The sequence below is a fragment of the Labeo rohita genome, chromosome 13 (genome assembly GCF_022985175.1).
Source record: "Labeo rohita strain BAU-BD-2019 chromosome 13, IGBB_LRoh.1.0, whole genome shotgun sequence".
In the NCBI taxonomy this organism is placed as follows: domain Eukaryota; kingdom Metazoa; phylum Chordata; class Actinopteri; order Cypriniformes; family Cyprinidae; genus Labeo; species Labeo rohita.
Window position 1 is genome coordinate 21,052,609 of NC_066881.1, and position 22,295 is coordinate 21,074,903.

General features: G+C 33.6%; 2 protein-coding genes across 3 annotated transcripts; one reads left to right on the plus strand and one right to left on the minus strand.

Moving 5' to 3' along the window:
- Positions 1-2,530: 2,530 nt before the first annotated feature.
- Positions 2,531-9,250, plus strand: cuedc2 (CUE domain containing 2). The gene is made up of 9 exons (XM_051125213.1): positions 2,531-2,698; positions 3,314-3,391; positions 3,480-3,623; positions 3,736-3,797; positions 4,530-4,654; positions 4,743-4,913; positions 7,849-7,913; positions 8,013-8,073; positions 8,149-9,250. Exons 2-9 carry the CDS (start codon positions 3,318-3,320, stop codon positions 8,293-8,295), a joined length of 849 nt encoding a protein of 282 aa, XP_050981170.1. The 5' UTR covers positions 2,531-2,698; positions 3,314-3,317; the 3' UTR covers positions 8,296-9,250.
- A 3,626-nt stretch (positions 9,251-12,876) lies between these two features.
- hif1an (hypoxia inducible factor 1 subunit alpha inhibitor) lies at positions 12,877-21,904 on the minus strand. Of its 2 annotated transcripts, none has more exons than XM_051126290.1 (8): positions 21,510-21,904; positions 19,776-20,026; positions 19,022-19,170; positions 18,739-18,884; positions 16,634-16,740; positions 13,724-13,787; positions 13,519-13,650; positions 12,877-13,234 (listed from the first exon to the last, which is right to left on the minus strand). In XM_051126290.1, the coding sequence occupies exons 1-8, from the start codon at positions 21,708-21,710 to the stop codon at positions 13,178-13,180; spliced, it is 1,107 nt and encodes a 368-aa protein (XP_050982247.1). In that variant the 5' UTR covers positions 21,711-21,904; the 3' UTR covers positions 12,877-13,177. The 2 variants fall into 2 exon arrangements, with proteins under 2 accessions (XP_050982247.1, XP_050982248.1); XM_051126291.1 differs by having other exon boundaries at positions 13,519-13,629; positions 21,510-21,901.
- Between the last annotated feature and the right edge of the window lie 391 nt (positions 21,905-22,295).

The window sequence follows — 22,295 nt, forward strand, 5'->3', positions numbered from 1 at the left end:
CTCAATGCAGCCACCTAGTGTTCACACCGTAAATCTCACCAAACATTTTCAACATCTCCAAATCTACATAATTTATAACACAAATTAAATTGAAAACACCGCAAAATAGGCCACAATAAAACTAGGTAGATTTTAACTAAAACATTAACAGGCCAGTAAATATTTCAAATTAAAATTTAAATTTCAATATTTAACTATTAAATTTATCACAATTTCTTTGTATGTTAGCATTTACGTTTTTATTGTTTCACGAAATGCCACTGTGACAACTTACCCCATTTATAGTAACGATTAGCCTCTATTTACTTACAATAAATAAGAGTTTGGGATGAGTAAGTTTTTTTTTAAAGAAGTCTCTTATGCTCAAAGTTCCATTTATTTGACTGATTGATTGATTTATATATATATATATATATATATATATATATATATATTTTTTTTTTTTTTTTTTTTTTAAAAAAAACCTGTAATACTTTTTTCAGGATTCTTTGATGAATAAAAAGTTTAAAAGAACAGTAGGCTACATATTCAAAAGATAAATCTTTTTCAACAATATAAGTCTTTATCATCACTTTCTATCAATTTCACACATCCTTGCTGAATAAAAGTATTCACTTTAAAGAAAGAAATGTACTAACCCCAAACTCTGAACGCAATTGTATATTGTTGCAAAATATTTCTATTTTAAATAAATGCTGTTCTTTTTAAAAATAAAAGGTTCCAAAAATATATATATATATATATATATAAGGATCATGTGACACTGAAGACTGGAGTAATGGAAATTCAAAGGAATAAATTCTATTTTAAAGTATATTAAAATAGGAAAAATGCTATTGTAAATTGCAATAATATTTCACAATATTGCTGTTTTTTCTGTATTTTTAATTAAATAAACACAGCCTTGATGAGCAGAAAAGACTTCTTTAAAAAAAAAAACATTACAAATCTTACTGATCCCAAACTTTTGAACTGCAGTGAACAGATTTCTTCACTTGACTTCCCTTAACATCATGATCTTACCCTACAGCATTTTTTCCTATGAATAATATGCATTTATAATTAAGAATGCATATTATCTGATGCACATTATAGCTAGCATCTACTATCCACCCGATTAGGCTGTGTTTTTGTAGTCAGCTTCATTAACAAGTCTAGTATAAATAAGTACACTGGTATATTCTAAATATATACGGATTGTGTATAAGGAACAGGGATGAGTTTCATTCATGCATTCAGTTTGTAAGACAATTCTACATGCCACTGACCCAAGAGGGTTAAATAGAGTCCAGCCAAGATGAGATGTCTTCGCCTAGACTCATTATCAGCCTCATGTACTGTATTTCCCGTACTAATAATGAAACAGTGCAGCTGGATAAAACACACACGCGTGATGAAGCATTAATTATGCAGCGCTAAACATCTATGAAACCAATTTGTAATCAGGAGGCGTGACAGCATACACTAGTGTAATAACACTAGAGCTCGCTTTACCCCTTATATGTGCGCTAACAGATGGTGACGTATGTGAGGAAGGGCCTTATAAAAGATCAGTAAAACACTACAGACAGTACTAGCTATTAGGGACAGATCAATAACAGACATTTTGAATTATTTCTGTTATTCTTACGTTTACTTAATCAGTATCAGGACTACCAATAAGTGACATTCAACAGAAAACAGCATTTCGCAGGTAAAGTAACTAATTCAGTGTATGAATTGCAAAACAATTTCAATTCACATAACAGCCACTCATACTCAAATGAGAATTAAAATTAATATAGTATCAGGTATTAATGCCAGCAGTAAAAACAAATGTAAATAAAATTAACTATTTATAATGCTTTATCCACAACAATGTTGATTACAATAATACAATTATTACTATTCTTAAAGTAGTAGTTATGCTAGCAATTAAAATTGTGTGTATCTGTAAATACATTTTTTAAATAAAATATTTATAAAATGTATGCAAAGTTTATTATTCACTTAATTAGTTTATAGAAAATATAACTTTAATATTATTATTTACATAAAGTATTTTGTTTGTTTTATTATTCTTATTATACATAAAATATGCATCATATATATTTTATTTACATTTGTTTTTATTGCTATAGTCCAGTTTTTCTTACTATTGTGACAAATGTAGAAATAAAACTTGAATTTCAAAATGTAATTGTTCTTTGACACTTAAACCTAAAATTACTTAACATTTTTATACAAAACATTGTTCAGTCTTTACTTGCAATTGGCTGACAATAAAAAAATAATTAAAAAGTGTTTGATGTGGGTGACTTACCTTGGCATGAATCAAATGATGACAAAAAACAAATGTTCTATTAAAATATATCATAACTGCAACCTCAATCATACTCAAACAAACTACAGAAGCACAAAACAACACAAGTGGCATAAGTATATACACTGAATGCTAAATAAACTGTATCATACAGCAGAAGAGTGAATAAACAGAATAAAATGCGTTTGAAAAGGCAATCAAAACAGTGACACGAGGGTGTGTTTACATTAAAACGGACGTGACGTCAAAGGTTTTGAACCTCAGCGACCGCGCGTAGGGCTAATGAATTAGCTAAACGTTTTACGATTTATTTGCAGCTTGTCAACACAATTTATTAATTTTTCCGTGCTCATTTTTTTTCTTTTTATTCTTTTAGCTGTGCGGTTTTAACCAAAGGTAAGGTGAACATCTAAAGGCCTTTGCGCATGTTATTGGACTATGCTAGTTAGCCATCGGCTACCCAACTGAGCACAGATAAACAAACCATGATATCGGTATCAAATGCTTCTATTTGAGAGCGGATGAATGCATATAGTTTGTGCACCGTGTTTCTTAAATGTTAACGATAAGATGGTCGTGCAATCGTATGATTAAACGCCAAAAATTGTGGAGATTGCGTGCAAACATTGCCGTTTTGCAAACATGTTTTCCAACACATGAACTAAAAATATGCGGTAATTTAAAAAAAAAAAAAAAAAGGTACACTGAATATGCACTGACTTCGAAGCCCGCAAAAAATCTGTTTTTGACTATTTAAGCCTTGCATAAGAAAATAGTTCCTTGCAACTTTTTGCAGGATTTGAAACTGCTGATAACAAAACTATGCACATTCTTGTTTGTTTGACCTTCACTTTGATGTCAGTTGTGTATTAACATGTTGAGGCCAATCTCCAAACAAGTTGCCACAGTGATGTAGTGTTTGTTTTCTGCAACATACCTGCCTTAAAGCTTCTTATATGGTTTTCTAATAAGTTGTCATTGCTTCTTTGTTCTTTCTTTATTCGACTGCAGTAGGATGGATCTTCAAAAAATAATCCACGACGCGCTGTACGACTTCATTTTATCATATATTCCTCACGCGGATCTGAGGTGAGGGCGTGTCACTTCATATCTTCAATTAATTAAAGTTTTCCTTAGTCAATAAAATATACCAATGACGTGTTTTTATTTTGAGCAGTACTCTAGATGATGTGATTTTGTCCTACATCACTGGTGTACTAGAAGATTTGGGATCTCAAGAAAGTGTGGAGGAAAACTTTGACGTCGAGGTGTTTGTTGAAATGTTGGAGGCCTACATTCCTGGTTTCTCAGATATTGACAGGTAATTTTGGGTAGATATCTTTCAAGTTCCTACTGAAATGTACAAATATTTTATATTAAAAATTGTGTAATATTTTTATGCATTTTCAAATTTGTTTTTGTTTGTCTTGTAGTGTCAAAGTTTGTGAGATGATGTTTAACTTGGCATCAAAGTTGGCTTCAGCCCGGGACACAGGTAATTTTCAAAAAAAAAAAAAACTGCGAACATGAATGACTATAGGGGGCTTGCACTTACGTCACTGTTTGGTCAGTTACCCGGATGAGCGGACACACTGGCGATACTCAAATGTAAACAACTGCATGGATTCCACAGATATTGTACTACTGAATATGTTATTCTGCTAATTTATGCTGCCTAAACCATGGAAAAACATGTGGAAGCTGCTAAATCATATAGAGGAGGACTTAGTAAGCTGGAAAGGGTGCAATATTTTGAAGTTAATAGCTGGTAAAGATACGTACAAGCAGTTTTAATTAAGATTTTAGTTTAATGTTTCTGACCGGAAACGATAAGAACAAACACGAATGTTGTCAAGATTCTTGCCCTGGAAATCCTGGTTCAGTTTGGCCAACCACAAACGCCTTTTGTTCCTCAGACAGTTTTTTGCACTCTTCTCCTTGATTTGTTACTTTTGGCAGTCTGTAGTACTCCAAATGTTTTTCCTGGTCTGACTGATTAGTACAGCACAAAACATGACAACAATTGATCATTTTTAGCAGCAGTAATCAGCAAAAAATGTGAGTTTTGTTCGGTTCAGTGGCATTGTTTACGCTCAGTGCCGCCAATATTGCCAACTGAAGACAACGTGAAAATACTCTATTAGCAGGTGTACAGGATAGAGACACTTACATGAAGAAACAAGAAAATGTCCTGCATACTGAAATGTGATTTGTGTCTTTGTTTAAGAATCTGGAGAGATGAAAATAGAGGAAGGTAAATTTCCCCTCTCAGAAAGCTCTTCTTTAACCTATGGAGATTCACAAGAAAAAACACACAACCTCACATTACAAGCAGAGGGAGCCACAGCTCAGGTAATGGGCCTTTCGAGCACATTCACAATGTACCAGATGCTGGCAAACTGGTTTGCAAATGATTTTGTGCTTGGGAATGTGTTTTCAGGTTAGTGAATCATCGTGGGACACACAGGAGCAACATCTTCTTGAGATGTTTCCAAAATGCAGTGTGACTGAGGCCAGAAGTGCATTGTCTATTGCTAAAGGAGACATGGAGGAAGCTGTTCGTCTCATTATTGAGGGAGATGTCCAGCTTACGTGCCCAACATCTTTAACCGTAAGTTAGATTTCACTAAAGAAATTTAGCCTCATTAAATTTGATTATACATACAGTAATCTATAATTACTGTTTTTGTTCTTAATACCTTGATTTTTTTATTCAAGATCAATTATTTTTATGTTCGAAATATATTATAAAATTTAGTTGTAGATCAGTTCAGTGCTGTTACTAATGATTAAAACTATTTAAAGGATTAGTTAAATGATTAGTTCACTTCCAGATTAAAAAATTCCTGATAATAGACTCACCCCCATGTCATCCAAGATGTTCGTGTCTTTCTTTCTTTCTTCAGTCGCAAAGAAATTAAGTTTTTTTGAGGAAAACATTCCAGGATTTTTGTCCATATAGTGGACTTCTGTGGTTCCCAACGGGTTGAAGGTCCAAATCGCAGTTTCAATGCAGCTTCAAAAAGCTCTACACGATCCCAGCCAAGGAATAAGTGTCTTATCTAGCGAAATGATCGGTCATTTTCTAAGAAAAATAAAAATTTAAATATTTTTTAACCACAAATGCTGGTCTTGAAGTAGCTCAACATCATGCATGGCGTAGGCGGAAGTACCAACCCAGTGTTTACAAAGCGAACGTGCAAAAAAAGTCAAACGCCCTTTACAAAAAAAGGTTTGAAGTTTGAGGATGAAAAATTGAGACACTACTTTTTTTTTTTTTTAACTTAAGTACACAGATGAAGAACTAACTGTGCATGACTTTTCCAACATGATTACACTGCCCTCCAAAAGTTTGGAAACACCCCTGGCAAAGTGTGGTTTTGGACAATATCAGCATAAATCCTTATCATTTTTATGTGCAAATACATTAAGGTAACTTGACATTATCATTGAAGAGCAGCAATAATAATTTTCATTTTGATTACATAATAATGGCAATTTATACATGATGCCTGTTTACTGGTTTAAACTTGGCCCAGGTTTTTAAAAGATTTCTGGGTCAGCACACCTTAATAGCTTCAACAATTGATTGCCAATTAAGTTTAGAATACAATGAATTTAGGCCCAGATTATTCAGAGCTGTAATAGCTGCTAATGGTGGATATTTTGATGAATCGAAAATTTAAGTTTTTTTGTATGTATAAACTGTTTATGTAATATAATTTGTTTTCGTAGTTTGTGTTGTCCCTTATCAGTGCAAAATTATCACAAATTAAAAAGGATTCATTCCAATATTGTCCAAAACCCCACTTTTCTAGGGCGTTTCAAAACGTTTGGAGGGCAGTGTATATAATGCATGAAGACATGCATACGCATCACAGTTTGTGCCAGACAAGCATTTGTGGTAAAAGTATATACATTTTTAATTTTTTAAGAAAATGACTGGTCATTTCACTAGATAGGACCCTTACTCCTCAGCTGGGAGCCCTTTGATGCTGCACTGAAACTGCAATTTGGTCCTTCAACCTGTTGGCCACCCAGGGTTTCTGCAGGTTTTATGAGGGTAAATTTAAGACTTTTTAACGACCTTTTTAAGACCAACTAAAGAAAATTTAAGGGAAAAAAATTGAAGGGAAAACAATACAGCAACATGTTCTCTAAGTATAGTTCGAGGTTTACTTTCACTTTCAAATTAGCAGCAATTTGGCATCAAGCAGTTGTTAGTTTTTATTTCGTTTGAGTTTTCCCTCATTTCTTCACTTTCCTTCAGATTTAAGGAGCTTGTAAAAGTGTGCACATTTTACTTTCACTTTTAAATTAGCGGCATTAACATAATGTGACAAACTTTTATTAACAAAACGAATAAAAACACACCATGCTATATGCATAATATAAAATAATAACTTACACAAAGTTTAAATAGGTATACAAAACTGAAAATCAGTAAACACTGTGTAACCTAAAAATTAAGAAACGTAGAATGTTTATTAGCAAAACGAATAAGAAGACTTGGAAACATGGTATGCACCTTGATGTAATATATATTAAAAAAAAATATATATATATATATATATAATATATATATATATATATATATATATATATATATATATATATTACACAGTTTAAATTAAGAAAAATCAGCAAACACTGTGGAACCAAATAAATATGACACTTCCACTATCACCTTAGATAAATGGCAGAAGTCAACAGGCTTTTCAAAATCCAAAATACTTTTGCATTTAGTTTTAAAACACTTCCGCCATAGTCTTGTCTTTCTCACCTCTCTCTTCTTGTCAGTCAGCTCGATTCACTCTCTTCAGGTGATAAATGAAATCTGATACCACGTATTGTTTAATGAATATTGAGCGACCTAAGCCACGTTGCACAGAAATTACGCTTTCGCTTCACTTTAAAATGAAACACATTTGAAAACAATCCCTCATGAAAATTAATGCCATGATCATATGAATTTAAGACTTGCTGCTCTTAATTCACATAAAGCAATTTAAGACTTTTTTTAAGACCCGTGGAAACCCTGCCACCATTGAAGTCCATTATATGGAGAAAATTTCTGGAATGTTTTTCTCAAAACCTTAATTTCTTTGTGACTGAAGAAAGAAAGACATGAACATCTTGGTTGATATGGGGGTGAGTAAATTGTCAGTAATTTTTTTTATTTTGGAAGTGAACTAATCCTTTAATTGAAATAAAGCAAAAATAAATTATAAAAATATTAGGTGAAAAAATAAAGTTAAAAAAAGAGAAATGATAAATGTTGTTGTATATTTGTCAAAATAAAAGTTTATGCACTAAAATGACCAAAAATTAAATCTAAGTAAATTAAAGATAAATAGAAAAATTGACAAAACATACAAACGGGTATAATAACTTCAACTACAATAAACAAACAAAAAAAAAAAAAACGAAATGTTAGTTAATTGTGTGTGTGTGTGTGTGTGTGTGTGTGTGTGTATATATATATATATATATATATATATATAGTATTAAAATAACACTTATGCCTTCAAATTTTGTTTTTCTAGGCAAACCAGGGGAAGACGGTTTCTGCTGAAGTTGATCAGAAACTTAAAGCAAGCATTTTAGAAAAGTGAGTTGTTACCTTGATCTCTTTCTTTTACACTATTTCACGAACTTTCTATATTGGATGTAGAAAACAATGTTTTAATCAAATGTTTGGACCCCATAGGTACATGTTGGTTGATAGTGAAGAAGACAAGAAAGTGCACAGACCAGTCACTCCAAAAGATGTGAGTTTATGGTGACATTGCATCGTATAACATTGATGAATTATGCAAATATTAATTCTATATGCTCATTTGCAGGCTCCTAAGAAATTGGTGCGCTATCACGGCAGTCAGGTGGTCACCACAAAGGGAGAACGCTACCATCTAGTCAAGAAAGAAGAACCAGATGACATGAAGAAGACTTACGTTAGTCTCAAACCAGCACGCAAATATCGCTTTCATTGATGAAAGGCATCTTGTTGATGGACCATTCAAAGTCAACCCTCTTTGGTTTTGATATTTGTGACTGGAAACAAATAATTAAGTTTTTATTTAAATGTATCTTGGTCCAAGTGTGTGTCCATTTACATACATGGTGCTGGAGTTTTTTGGTTCTTGGGAGTTTTGATGTTTGATTTGCTGTTCTGTGTAATCTCCCAGCAGGTCTCTTTTTTTGAGCCCTATACGTTACTGTATTTATTTTTTTAACTACTTTTTACTAAAACCTTGAGCTGTTCCTAAAAACATGAAGGTGTTTACATTTGACTGTTTTCTTTAAGCCAAACCCTGTTTTACACATTATTTTACTGAAAGTCATTGAAATGTTCTGCTAAGTGGTTGCTTTGTTATAAAATCAGCCAGTTTAGCTCATTTTCGGTGGTGGGAAACAGTGTTTGTATTTTGCACTCTGTGTTTATTTTCATATACAGAAATAAAACGACTCCATATATGTTCCTACAGAGACTAAAGTATAGCAGGGTCTGTGTGACAGTTGGTTTTAGTTGCAGTTCACAAACCAGGTCTGCCAGCTCCTCATATACACTGGACAAGCTTTGGATTGACTAAATCTTCGTCGGCATATTTACTAGAGTTAGTTACTCTGTGTTGTGTAGTTAGCTGGCTTTGCATAGTTTTAGTAATGGATGTGCTTTGTGTTCACTATTAACAACTGTATTGTCATATCCATATTACACTAGTATTTTTTGAGATTTGTTTGTGCTTGATGTACTCTGTTTACATGTTGACCATGTTGTCTTTGGCATAGAATCACAGTATCAGCTGTCAACATTACCAGTCACCTCCATCCAGCTCCACCGTGGCCCTGAAACTGAAGTGCAGTGATTAGATTCAAATATATTAACATTATTTTTCAAAGACTGATGATGTTTTGGAGAGTAACTAGTAAAGAATCAATGTTTTATGAATGTTGTGTCTTTCCTCAGTTGTCTACTCTAAGTACTGGTTTAAAAATGGATTTTCACTGAGGAGCATGGGGTTGTGTTTACAGTGTGGAGGAATATACACATCTAAAGACGGAAAGGTGAGAAAATAAAAGTTTATGTTTTAATTTAAAGTCTACAAGAAGAACAGATGCAAACCACTTTAAAGGAGAAGTCCACTTCCAGAACAAAGATTTACATATAATGTACTCACCCCCTTGTGATCCAAGATGTTCATGTCTTTCTTTCTTCAGTCGTAAATAAATGGTTTTTTGAAGAAAACATTTTAGCATTTTTCTCCATACAATGGACTGACATGGGTCCTCCGATTTTGAACTTCCAAAATGCAGTTTAAATGCGGCTTCAAACAATCCCAAATGTGGTTGTAAACGGTGTTTCATCTCGTTTACATGTTCACTTTGCAAAGACTGGGTCGGAACTTCTGCAGCGATGTAGGATGATTTTGAAATGATTTTAAAGTTGAGGGAGAAAATACGATTGGAGTTTTTGGACATACCTAGAATACACCGAGTTCAGTATTTAAATTGTATTTTTTTTATGAAAAAATAAGACCCTTCCTAGTCTGGGATCATTTGAAGCCGCATTGCCTTTTCAAAATCAGGGCACCATACCAGTCCATTATATGGAGAAAAAATGCAGAAATGTTTTCCTCAAAAAGCATCTTTACGACTGAAGAAAGAAAAGCCATGAACATCTTTGATGACAAGGGTGAGTACATTATATGTTAATCTTGGTTTTGGAAGTGGACTTCTCCTTTAAATCACTCAGAAATCATGCTGAGAACTACAGAGATTTAAGGCTTTTGAGGAACACATTTCCACCTTATTCTTCAACGTGGAAGTAAGCTATGGGAGTAACACATTACAAATGTAATAATATTACAGTATAGTACTTTTTGCTGTAACGCAGTAATATAACGCATTACTAATCACATTTGGGTAATAATATTACTCGTTACAATCTGAGTAACGCAAGTTACAACAACATATTTTAACTCAAAATTAAGAAGTGAATTTACCAGCACCAGAGAAAAAAATCCTTGTGTAGAATAGTTCTTCTGTTTCCTGTTGCTGGAATTCGATGGTTAAGTTGACTGTCGAGACGGATTCTATTCTCTGTGTGAGATGGACACACTCCCGTTTTATTTATTTCATCAGAGAAAAGAATAAGAATGCATAATCAGGTGTAATCTATGTGCGACACCAAACTCTCAACAAGGCTCAACAAGGAGAAATAGCACGAATAACTCCTGGAAACACCTGGACTGGTGCCACTAACACTAAGCTAACGGAAAGAGAGCGCGCGCTGCGGGGTCGGAGAAGAGAAAGAATGCGGCGGACAAGCGTAGACAAGCAACAAAAATTAAGATTACTAAAAATAACAAAATCTGTTTTTATCAGATCATAGTCTATATATCAAAAGAATGAATACGCGAAATATATTTAACTTAAACAGCCTAATTAACAGATTAACAAAACGAAAGGAAAAGAGTGGCGACTCACGCACACACATAGACAGCATTGCAAACGTTGCAGCCTATTCATTATCAGAGTAAAATACAGTAAACCCAACATATACACTGATTAATTAAAATTAAAAAAGAAAACCTACTAATAAATTTACTAATAAATAATAGTCTAGCATTCAAATACATCGCGAATATGGACACATTTAATTGGATTCATGCTGCGTGAGAACAACGCGTTTGCTTTCAGTTTCCCTTTAAATTAGCCTAATTCGTTTTGGCTTTTTAACAACATATGTATTTTATTCTTGTTTTGTTCGGAAAACCGTTCAAAATAGTCTATAGGTGAAGTATTATTGTTAGTACATTTCGCTTTATTTATAAATATAATAATTTTGTGTTTATCTGTTTTAACCTAAACTACAAGTAACGTTTGTGTAGACTTACATGGTAGCCTATCTAAATATGATTTTATAATTTTCTGATATATAAACCTACCTCATTACCCTTCACTGGATGTATAATGAGCAGCAATAAACTACATTTTGGTATTTTATAATGCCTAGTCATACTTCTGTGGATATTTTGGTGAAAGTAACTCAAAAGTAACTTAAACGTAGTGTAATGCATTACAATTCAGAGACAGTAATATTGTAATGCAACTAATTACTTTTAAAAGACAGCAACTAGTAATATATAATGTATTACATTTTGGAAGTAACTTGCCCAAGACTGTATAGGGAAATAAAGAGAAGAATAACAGCCTGCAGCCTGCAGTAAACAGTTAAACTGTTTGCACTACAAATCAGTGTGTTCATAATTAAGATAATTCATTTTCCAATTTCCAATATTAAGCAGCAAAACAAGCTGTTTTGTACAGCTAAAATAGCTGGATGGATGAGACTGGAAGCCACACCCATAAAATTTACAAATGGCCGTGCCCACTCTTATAAAAAATGAGGTGGATAGTGACGTTGGAAATATCACGTTCCCTTCTCTCTCTCCCACTTCACTTCCTGTCAGCTATGATCTGTCCTATCATAATAAAGGCAAAAATGCCAAAAACGAATCTTAACAAAAAAAAAAAACAAAGTGAATGTGCAAAGTAAGTCAAGCGCCCTTTACAAGCTAAAACAACGATGTCGGACGCACCCATTTAAGTCCACTATCCACTATCCACAGAAAAATCTTGTAATGCTTAATTTCTTTTCGACTGAAGAAACAAAGACATTAACATTTTGGATGACATGAGGGTGAGTAAATTATAAGCAAATAGTTATTTTGGAAGTGAACGGAGTCTTTAAGTTAATATTAAGCCCAAACTCAAAATATCTTGTCAGAATTTTGTATTCCTATGTAGTCTTTGTAGGAATTTGAAATGTTTGTAACAAGACAATTTAAGCTTTTAGCACATGCACATTTTGTATTTTAAATGCGCCAATTTTAAAACAAAACTGTATTAACTGGATAAAAACATTTAAATAAAAAAAAATATTTTAAACTGAATTTTCAAAAACTGAAAATTAGACCAAGCAATTCAAAATCGTTTATTTCCTTTCAATTCATGGAGACAGCTAACACTTGGCAAGTGTAGTTTGTTCTGAATTACAATCCTTACAGAAATGGTACCATATAAATGTTACACTGAAAAATAAAACATCAAGAAACTAAAACAATCGCCTTAATGTACACATAGCTAAAAAAAAAAAAAAGAAAAAAGAAAAAAAAAAAGAAAAAAGAATTACAAATGCAAAATTTTAATTCAGTGAGTCGGCTACGAAAGGATAAAAAATCCTTTCTGTTTTAAAAACACATTGTGGCTGACCATTGTATTCTGCATTACTTCTGTTATGCCATGAGATCAAATTCAAAATCAAACACAAAAACACCATCAATAATGATGGCATCAACAGTTTAAAACAGTCAATGGTAGGTTTCAAGTTGTAAATCATCTTCCTTTGTGGATATACTCGAGGCACTCTGCCAGTTTCACTGCACGGACTCTGAACCCAAGGGAGTTTAATCATGACATATGGCACCTTCTTTGTCCCAACATGGGACAAAATCTGACAACAGGCGCTCTGGGTGGTGTAAAAGTGCTTTACAGGCCCTGCTAATGCATTTGTCTATTTTTTTTTTTTTTTTTTTTTTTGCTGCAAACATATGAATTTAAGGACTTTTTAAAGAGAGGTCAACTCGAGATTCCTTACCAGTGGTTTTCTCCTTACACCAACAGAGAACTAGCTATAATGGGTCCAGTAAATAAAAGTAGACAAAAGGCGGAAGTCTTTATACTGCCAAAATACTGCCATGCACTGGCATTTCAACAGTCTGAATGTATACACAAGCATATACTCATATCCACACACACATATAAACAGACCGTCTTAGCAGCACACCAAAGAAGGTTCAGCTCAGGCCATTAACTCAGTCCATGATCATATCTGCCCTTGATCATCATGTTCAGCAATGGACCAACCTGTTGAAAACAGAATAGTCAATACAAAATGTATTCATCCAGGATTTCTGCAGCTTTTATATACCTAAATTAAAAAGGAAAAAAGGTTATTCATTTTTGCTCTAGTCACAGTCAAATGTAGGCATGCACACTTTTATTCAGGTTTAAAGCAGGTTAGCCACAAATATACTTGTAATTAGGTTATTGTCAAGGTCAATATACACAGGGAATTCCTTAATGCATTATTCATATCTGAGGACCTAAAAACGGAAAAGGCTTTGATTGACTGTTCTACTTCTCTGTACCTCATGCGGGTCCCCTAAGGCCTCTCCCAACATCTTCTCTATGTTCCTCATTATGGCCACCTTCTGATGAGCTTTCAAAGGGTACTCTATCCTCTTTGGAGTGGGTGCCCCCTGCAAATATTTTGTACAACACTAGTTGATTAGTGCAAAGATGTATCACGTTTACAAATAATACGGTGCAAGAAATGGTGCGGCAAAAGCGTACCTTGTACCAGAAGTTTACTGTGATGGTCTCTCCTCCATTTAACAGGGACTCAATGTGATGCCACCTTCATCAAGTAAAAAATGCAAACATTTAGCATTGAAGAGATTTTCAGAAACCTATACAGTATTATGCAAAAGTTTATGGTCAGTAAGGTTTTTTTTTTTTTTTTTTTTAAAGATATGAACTTTTATTCAGCAAGAACTCATTAAACTGTTCAAATGTGACAGTAAAGACTTTTACATTGTTACAGAAGATTTCCATTTCAAATAAATTGTTATTTTGAATTTTTCAACAAGGTTCGTACAGATACTGTAAAATAAAATTCCAGCACAGTCACAGACTTTTTAAGCACTACTGTTTTGATTTTCACGGACTTCAATCAGAGATCTCACTTATGGCTTGATGTTTTCTACTGTTTAAGAAAAAAAAAACATGCACAAAACCACTCCAAATTTCCCATCTGAATCAAATCATTTGCGCTCTGCACTCCTAGGTTCAGATCTAGAGCAAAAGATTCACGAACCTGCTCTCAAGTTCCGATCTAAATCAAATGACTCATGATTCACACTCCGTAGTCCCACTCTGAATAATGATTCAGGAACCACCTTTTCAGATTAGGACTCGGAGCATAGATCAGGAATCATTTAAACCATAGAATGATTCGCGAACCCGCTCCAAAGTCCCAAACTGAATCAAATGATTTGCGATATGCGACTTGAGGTTCTGATCTAAATCAATTGATTTGTGATGTGCAAAGTTCTGGGGCCAGTTGCATAAACTTAGCCTCTATGTTAAGACAGTGTCTTAAGAACTATTTTGACCAACTAGCAGTTAACTAAGGGGTAATCAATCATATATTTTGGATTCAACTTAGACTCATCTAAGATTTTACAAATTTTGACCAGTCTTATAGAAAGAAATTAGATGACTAACTTTTAAGACTAGTCTAAACCTTTTATGCAACTGGCCCCTGATCTAATTTTAAATGATTCACGAACCCACTCAGAAGTTTCAATCTAAACCAAATGATTCGCGAACCCATTCCGAAGTTTCAATCTAAATCAAATGATTCACAATATGCAACTTGAGGTTCCAATCTAAATCAATTGATTTGTGATACGCAAAGTTCCGATCTAGATCAAATTATTTGCGATCCAAGCTCTGAAGTCCCGATCTGTATAATGATTCATGAACCAGTTTTTTTTCAATGCATAAAATGATATGCGTTTTTTTAAAAAAAAAAAAAAAAAAAAACACTTATTTAATAGATACATTGTCTTTCAATATTTCAAGCACTTTTAAAATACCTCTTTAGGAATACTGCCATTTTCAAGGGTTTTCTAAGCAAAAGCTTAAAAAACTCAAATTTAAGTACTTCAAGCACTTTAAGCATCTTGTACGAACTCTTGTACGTTTCTATTCATCAAAAAATCATAAAAAAATAGAATACCAATCATACATGTTTCCACAGCACCAAATTAGCATATTAGAATGATTTCTGAAGGATATGACACTGAAGTTGTAATGGCTGCTGAAAATTCAGCTTTGCCTTCACAGGAATAAATTACACTTTAAAATATATTAAAATAAATCAACAATTATTTTAAGTAGTAACCCAAACCCTTAAACAGTAGAGTATAAAAATATGTTATGAATTTAAATAATTGACTTTAAATGTTTGTTCACTCATTTTAGGATTGCATTTACATTTCTAAATCAGATGCAAGTGCATTTAGAACTAAATATTTTAAAATTATTCTAAAATAAAAATGAACACTTTCACAAGCTTTCACAAAGCTTTTACATATAGTCACATTCAATCGCTATTTATGACAGAGGCAATTTAGATAAGAGCACGATGCCTGCAGGAAAGTCAAACTGAAAAACAGTTCAAATCCCACCCTGAACATTCCTTCCACACCTGCCACTGTGACTGTTCTCTTAATATAGTCACTTATGCAAAGCACACGACTCTTGTCTTTAGTTGTGTTGATGTGCACTTTACACATAAATGCACTCACACAGCCAATGAAAACCTGTTTGAAAATTAGTTTGGAGACTTGAACCATTACAAGGCAACAAACTTCACTTTTGTAACACATGCTTGATTTTAAGAACATACCCAGCATGATGCCCCTGTGCACTGCTTTTTATCCATGTGCCAAATTAGAGTTCAAATACATATATACAAGGAAACTCTGACAACATTTGGAAAAAGTTTTATATTTGCACTAATTCAGATGGAGCCTCTTCTGTAACACTAGGTTAAAAGAAGAGAAGATATGTTCACACTCAGGCAGCCACGAGGAAAAAGTATGGACTGTAGAATTACACAGCTGGTTGGCATCATTTTGCCCTCCAGTGACTAGGGGGAGCAAGGAGTTGGAAGAGGAAGCCGTCATGGCCGAGTCATTCTCACAGGCTTGAAACTAAGTCAGCAGCCCATGGAAGCAGAGAGGCAGAGGCCTGCTGAATGCGGCACGCAGCTGAGAGAGAAATAGACAACACTAGCCGGGCCACTTCACTGACTAATATTTTCAACCCCGTTTATATACATATATATATATATATATATATATATACATAAATTGGAAAAATTATGTAAAACTAAACCACATCTATTCATTTATAAATGTATATGTATCAGTAAAATAAAATGAATTCTCTTTCAATTTTTTTTATTGCACTGAAATCAAAATGTAATGGGAATTGAAGTGTGTAATTTCTGCACTACCGAACAGAACTGCTAAAATATTGAAACAATATTTTCCTAAGCACTCTGCCACTGATTGGTCAAACAGATAATCCTGACTCAAACTCCACATTTGATTGAGCCAGACTGGCTGAATTAAACACTTTATCTTAAATCACTGTGATCAATCTTTTCTGAGTATTTGAAATCATTCTTACCAGTACATTGGGATGTATAACACATCACCTGGCCCCACAACAGCCTCATATCCAACAGCATTTTTGAAATTAGGAAACTTGTCATAATCTGGATTTTCAAAATCAACCTACGAATGCAAAAAATACAAATAAGTACAATAATTACAACATTTGTACAACAATCAGTCTACAGTCCATTTGGCTAACTTAAGATCTATAAAAATGTTTTCTAGGACCTAGTATAAATCAACACAATTTTTACACTACCAGTCAATTTTTTGATTTTTAAAGTTTTTTAAAGAAGTCTCTTCTGCTCAACAAGCCTCCATTTATTTGATCCAAAATACAGCAAAAGCAGTAATATTGTGATTTACATTTACTATTTAAAATAACTGCTTTCTATTTGAATATATTATTTTAAATGTAATTTATTTCTGTGATCAAAGCTAAATTTTCAGCATCATTACTCCATGTTACATGATCCTTCAGAAATCATTCTAATATGCTGATTTGCCGTTCAAGAAACATTTATTATTATTATTATTATTATTATTATTATTATCAATATATAAACCAGTTGAGTACATTTGTTCCAGAATTCTTTGATGAATAAAAAGATCCAAAAATCATTTATCTGAAATAAAAATTTTACAAATTATAGAAATTAATACTTTTATTTAGCAAGGATGCTTTAAATTGATTTTTATAATGTTACAAAAGACTTCTATTTCTGATAAATGCTGTTCACTGAAAAAAAAAAAAAAAAAAAAAAAATCCGGTAGCTGTGGTTCCCCGAAATTTACCGTAAAACATACGGTAGCAACATTTTACATTTACGATTTTCGTAAATTTTCAGATAAATACCGTAATTTAATTAACTGATATAATGTTAATGTACCAACCTATTAAAGTACTGAAATCTGTTTTGTACATTTGTAATACACTGATAACCACCAAAAGCAGGTAGTGATGAGAAAGTCACATGATGAACCAAAGCTCATCATACACAGCTTTTAAATATTAACATATATAGAAGGTGCATGGCGTCATTCACTTAAACATTAAACACCATCATGGTAACACACATAAAACTGAAATAATGCAATAAACATTAAATTTAACAACATTAGATGTAACATACAACCCTAATGTACAAAACTGAAAAACCTAAGAAGAAAGAGTTATTTCAACAAAAAAAAAACATCAAATTTAACAAAAAAAAAAAAAGTAACAGGGAATTCTGGGAATGTCAATTTAAGGTTATTCACTGTAAATTTTACAGTGTTCTTCTGAACTTTCATCAAAGAAACATGAAAAAAAAATCTATTTAATAGCATTTGAGCAGCAAATCAGAATATTAGAATGATTTCTGAAAGATCATATGACTGGAGTAATGATGCTAAAAATTCAGCTTTGAAATCAGAGGAATAAATTACACTTTAAATATATTCAAATAGAAAACAGTTTTTTTAAATAGCACAAATCTTTCAAAATTGTAGTGTTTTTGCTGTGCTTTGGATCAAATAAATGCAGGCTTAATGTGCAAAACAGACTTCTTTAAAAATCTTACTGTTCAAAAACTTTTGACTGATAGTGTATTTTTTGGCATGTCTGTTTAAAGTTTTTCTATTCAGTGACAACTCTTTGCCCCACTGATAGTCATAAATATAGTGGATGAGTGGAAAGAGTCACATGACTGAAACAGATTAATGTAATACTTTTTTGTTAATACTGTCAACATTATCATCAACATCAGTTTGCATGCTGTATTGCTCAAGTTCAATGTGGGCTATGCAATACAGTATTAGTCACACAATATTGCAAAATTGTTTTGCCTGTAAACTTCTGAGCTAACGTCACATACCAAAATTTATTTATCATTTAACACCAGGTCAGCAACAATGGCTATATTCATGGCAAAAACTAATCAACTGCATTACTCAATCAGTATCTTTTCAATATAATGTTTACAATAATTTAACAATTTAGTCTTAAAAAGTCAGCATGCAAACAAAAAAAATATATAAACTAAAATAACACTTAATTATATAACAAAAATTATTTCGGTTCAACACATATCAAAATTTGAGAACCACTAGTATAGAGTGTTTTCAAAAAAATAATACCTGACTCTGTCTGTCACATGGATGATGAACTGGGTAAGGATAGAGGCTGTCAAACTGATCCGGAGGAAAGAGGATGCATCTCTTATGTCCTTTGATTTGTGCAAAGAAATTCTGCTGCTCATCATAGTGTGCTGGTGTCACATTGCCTGATGTGACATGTTGAGAGGATAAACAAACACAAAAAAACAACTTACCAACTCAAACGTACTGTAGACGATGAAGGACAATTTTCAATCTTTATGCCAATAATTTGGATACAGAGTAAGGTGCACTGAAACAGTACCTTCCATGCCTATGAGGAGCAAATTTGAGGTCAGCGGACCCCAGTTTCGTTTAGCTTGCTGTTTGTTAATCCAGTTCCAATTGAATCCAAGGAAATCCACCACTATTTTTCGGCCTACTGTATCATTCAGAGTTTGTTGCAAGTACACTCTACAAATTAAACAGCAATGTCATTTCACGAGTTAAAATGTCAAAAAAAAAAATTAAATCAAGTTAAAATGCAATTCCACCTTTCAGAATTTTCATATATTACTAAATATCTATCTGAATTTGCTTAATATTAATTAATAGATGTAAACAGTTATAGACTTGGAACCAGAAAGAAGATGATTGTAAATGATACAGCGATAATGCCACCAAAGCAGAGTATCAAAAGGTCAGAAATGTGGCCTGGGCACCAGCTGGCAGAACTAACTGCTTGGTCATACTTTAGAGCGTTTTTATTTCCTGGATTGGATTTCATGCATCTCAACACTTTTCCATCGCACATCTACTGGTAACGTCAACATATACTTTCGTCAAAACTTATAGTCAGGGTTAATTTTAAATATACACAAATGTGCACTTATTAATTCTGAAACAATGTTTTAACTGTGAAAGGATAAAAGTCAGAAAGCAACCATCTTTGTAGTTATAAATCAGTGTGCCTTCACTATTTTTAGATTTAAAAATAAATAAATAAAACATAAAGATCACCACAGCCAGCAGTTCCAAACATTGTATCTGGTACATTAATGCAAATCACATTAACGTACCTTTCTTTTCCACCTTGTTCCTCTGTTTGACGCATCTTGTCCACAAACTGAGAAAATTTCATTTCTATTCGACGAGATTTGGGCACAAAGTCCTGAAAGTTTGGCATCTTTTTCTCATCGTAATACAAGAATTTGTGATTTTCTGCTATGTAAACAGAGAAGTCCCCATTTCCAATGTTCTCTTGCAAGTAGGGTATGTCCCATTTTAGAGCTGGATATACTAAACTGGTGTCTGTTAAGACGACAGGCTCCTACAAAAGGGAAAAAAAATGCATCAAATTAACTATTTAAAAGATTTATCATACTCAAACATAATTGTTTTTAAAAACAACAGATTCATGTGGTGCTATTCTGGGTGAGTCATGCATAGTTTCGGTTCATCATTTAGTTAGCGCAGTCACCTTTAACTTGACTGTGCGTTTCCTGTAGCACCAAACACAATACCACACTCATGTTTGCATTCAAATGCAAATATTTAGACTAGAGATTAAATACTCATTTAAACAGAACTGCAAAAATAAAGGTCCGAGTCGTGCAGCGACCCCGCCAAGGCTCGGCGCTTATTTGACACAGAATTACACTGATGCTGCAGAATGAAAAAAAAGTGACAAGTGCTACGTGACTAGAAGAACGTAGACTGTTCCAGCACGCGCGCGGTCAGACTGCTCTCGCGCCCCGCTGCAGCTACATCAAACGACCGCTACAGGAACAGGACTTTTAAATGTAAATGACTATTATATACATGATATTAAATATTTTTAATAATTGCTATTAAATAACTTTATTTTTAAGTATTGGAGTATGCGTCAGAAGTATTCCTGACGTGCTTATGATTATGTATGCATGCATGCATGTATGTATGCGTGTGTGCGTGTATATATATATATATATATATATATATATATATACATACATACATATACACACACATATATTATACACTTATTAAAATAAAAGAATACTTTTTATTAATTCGTTTTAAGAAATCGTACTGGCTCGTGAAATAGCAACTAAAATAGTGCACCGCCACTGTTTACACGAGACAGCAGTCAACACAACATGTACAACGTGCTTTGACTGATCTCATTATATTCATTACCATAGGAGTTTTTTGTTTACATAATAAAACTTTGATTATACTTTCATTTATATCAATATTTTATATATATATAATTTTCCTTTCTGTCTGGTGCAGGAACCCCTCCCTAGGCCATGTAAAACATTATAAATGTTTCTACTTCTAATCCATAATTAAATCATAGGAATAAATGTTAGAAGTTACGTTATAAAATCTAATTAAAATGTTAAGCGATGTTGGAAATGCACTATTTACATTTTTCGATATCTTTCTGCAATAATGTACTGTAAACTTCTCACGTGATACAAATATTTAAAAAAAAAAACGACCAGTTCACTGTTTGTCTACGTATGAAACCATTTTAAAAATCATCTGCGATGTAACTGAGGAATAAACGTAAAACTGATCATATTTGTCTGCTTATTGGGATCTTATGTACTGAAAGGATTTCTTATCAAACACATAACGAGTTTCAGCAATAATTCCAGCACAACCTATTATTTTATGCTAGACAAAGGCGTTTAATAGTCTGCTGTTAGTCTGAGTTTGGTTAAATCATTCTTTCATTTTAGTGCACCTTGCACCCATCCAAACGAGTCTCCACTCTTCCATCTGTCGCACTCCTAAAGCGATGCAGAATAAATCTGGCAACGTACCTCGTTATTGATGAGGATCTCAGCACGCGGATCTGTATGGGATAGTCGTGGTATTTGTCTGGTTGGGAAAGGATATTGTCGAAGCTGCGATTCATTCCAGCCTGGGTCGCGTAGATCCTTAAAGGAGGAGGAGGCGGCGGCGGCGGCGGCAGCCCCATCGGTCTCTGCTGGGTCCGCTTCAGCCACGGTTGCGGCTGCCATGTCCTCTGAGTGCGCCAGCAGATTGCTGTTACTTCACAATGTAGTCACACGAGGGTGGACGGCACAGCCGTTGAGCTGAGAGAGGAGCAGCGAGCGCGTTAACCGCTCCTGGCCTTTCACACACCCCGCAGAAACACGAACAGACGAGCGGAGCGACCAGCCCAGTCATACAAGCAGCGTGAAAACAGAAACACTGGCGATGTTTTCATTACACCCACCGGAAGTGGGTTTTTCAAAATAAAAGTCACTAAACTATTGGACTTAGGTGTTTATGAATGACTACGTGGGTGAGCATGCCTACCAATAAGGAAGTTATTACAAATATGTCAATAGTTACACTATTTCGATAGGGTAAACAGGAATTAGACGTGAAACGGAAGACACGAGCACAGCTATGCAGAAAAAAAAACTATGAACAACGGTCACCAAGCAGGCAAGACAACACAGGTGAATAGGGTGAAAAAACCTAATAGGCCTAAATATCACCATAGTTCCACAGTTTAATGATCACAGCACATTAAGGCAATAGTTTTGTATTACAGGTTTTCTGAAATGTGTTTAAATATGCAAATGAGCGTTAATTTT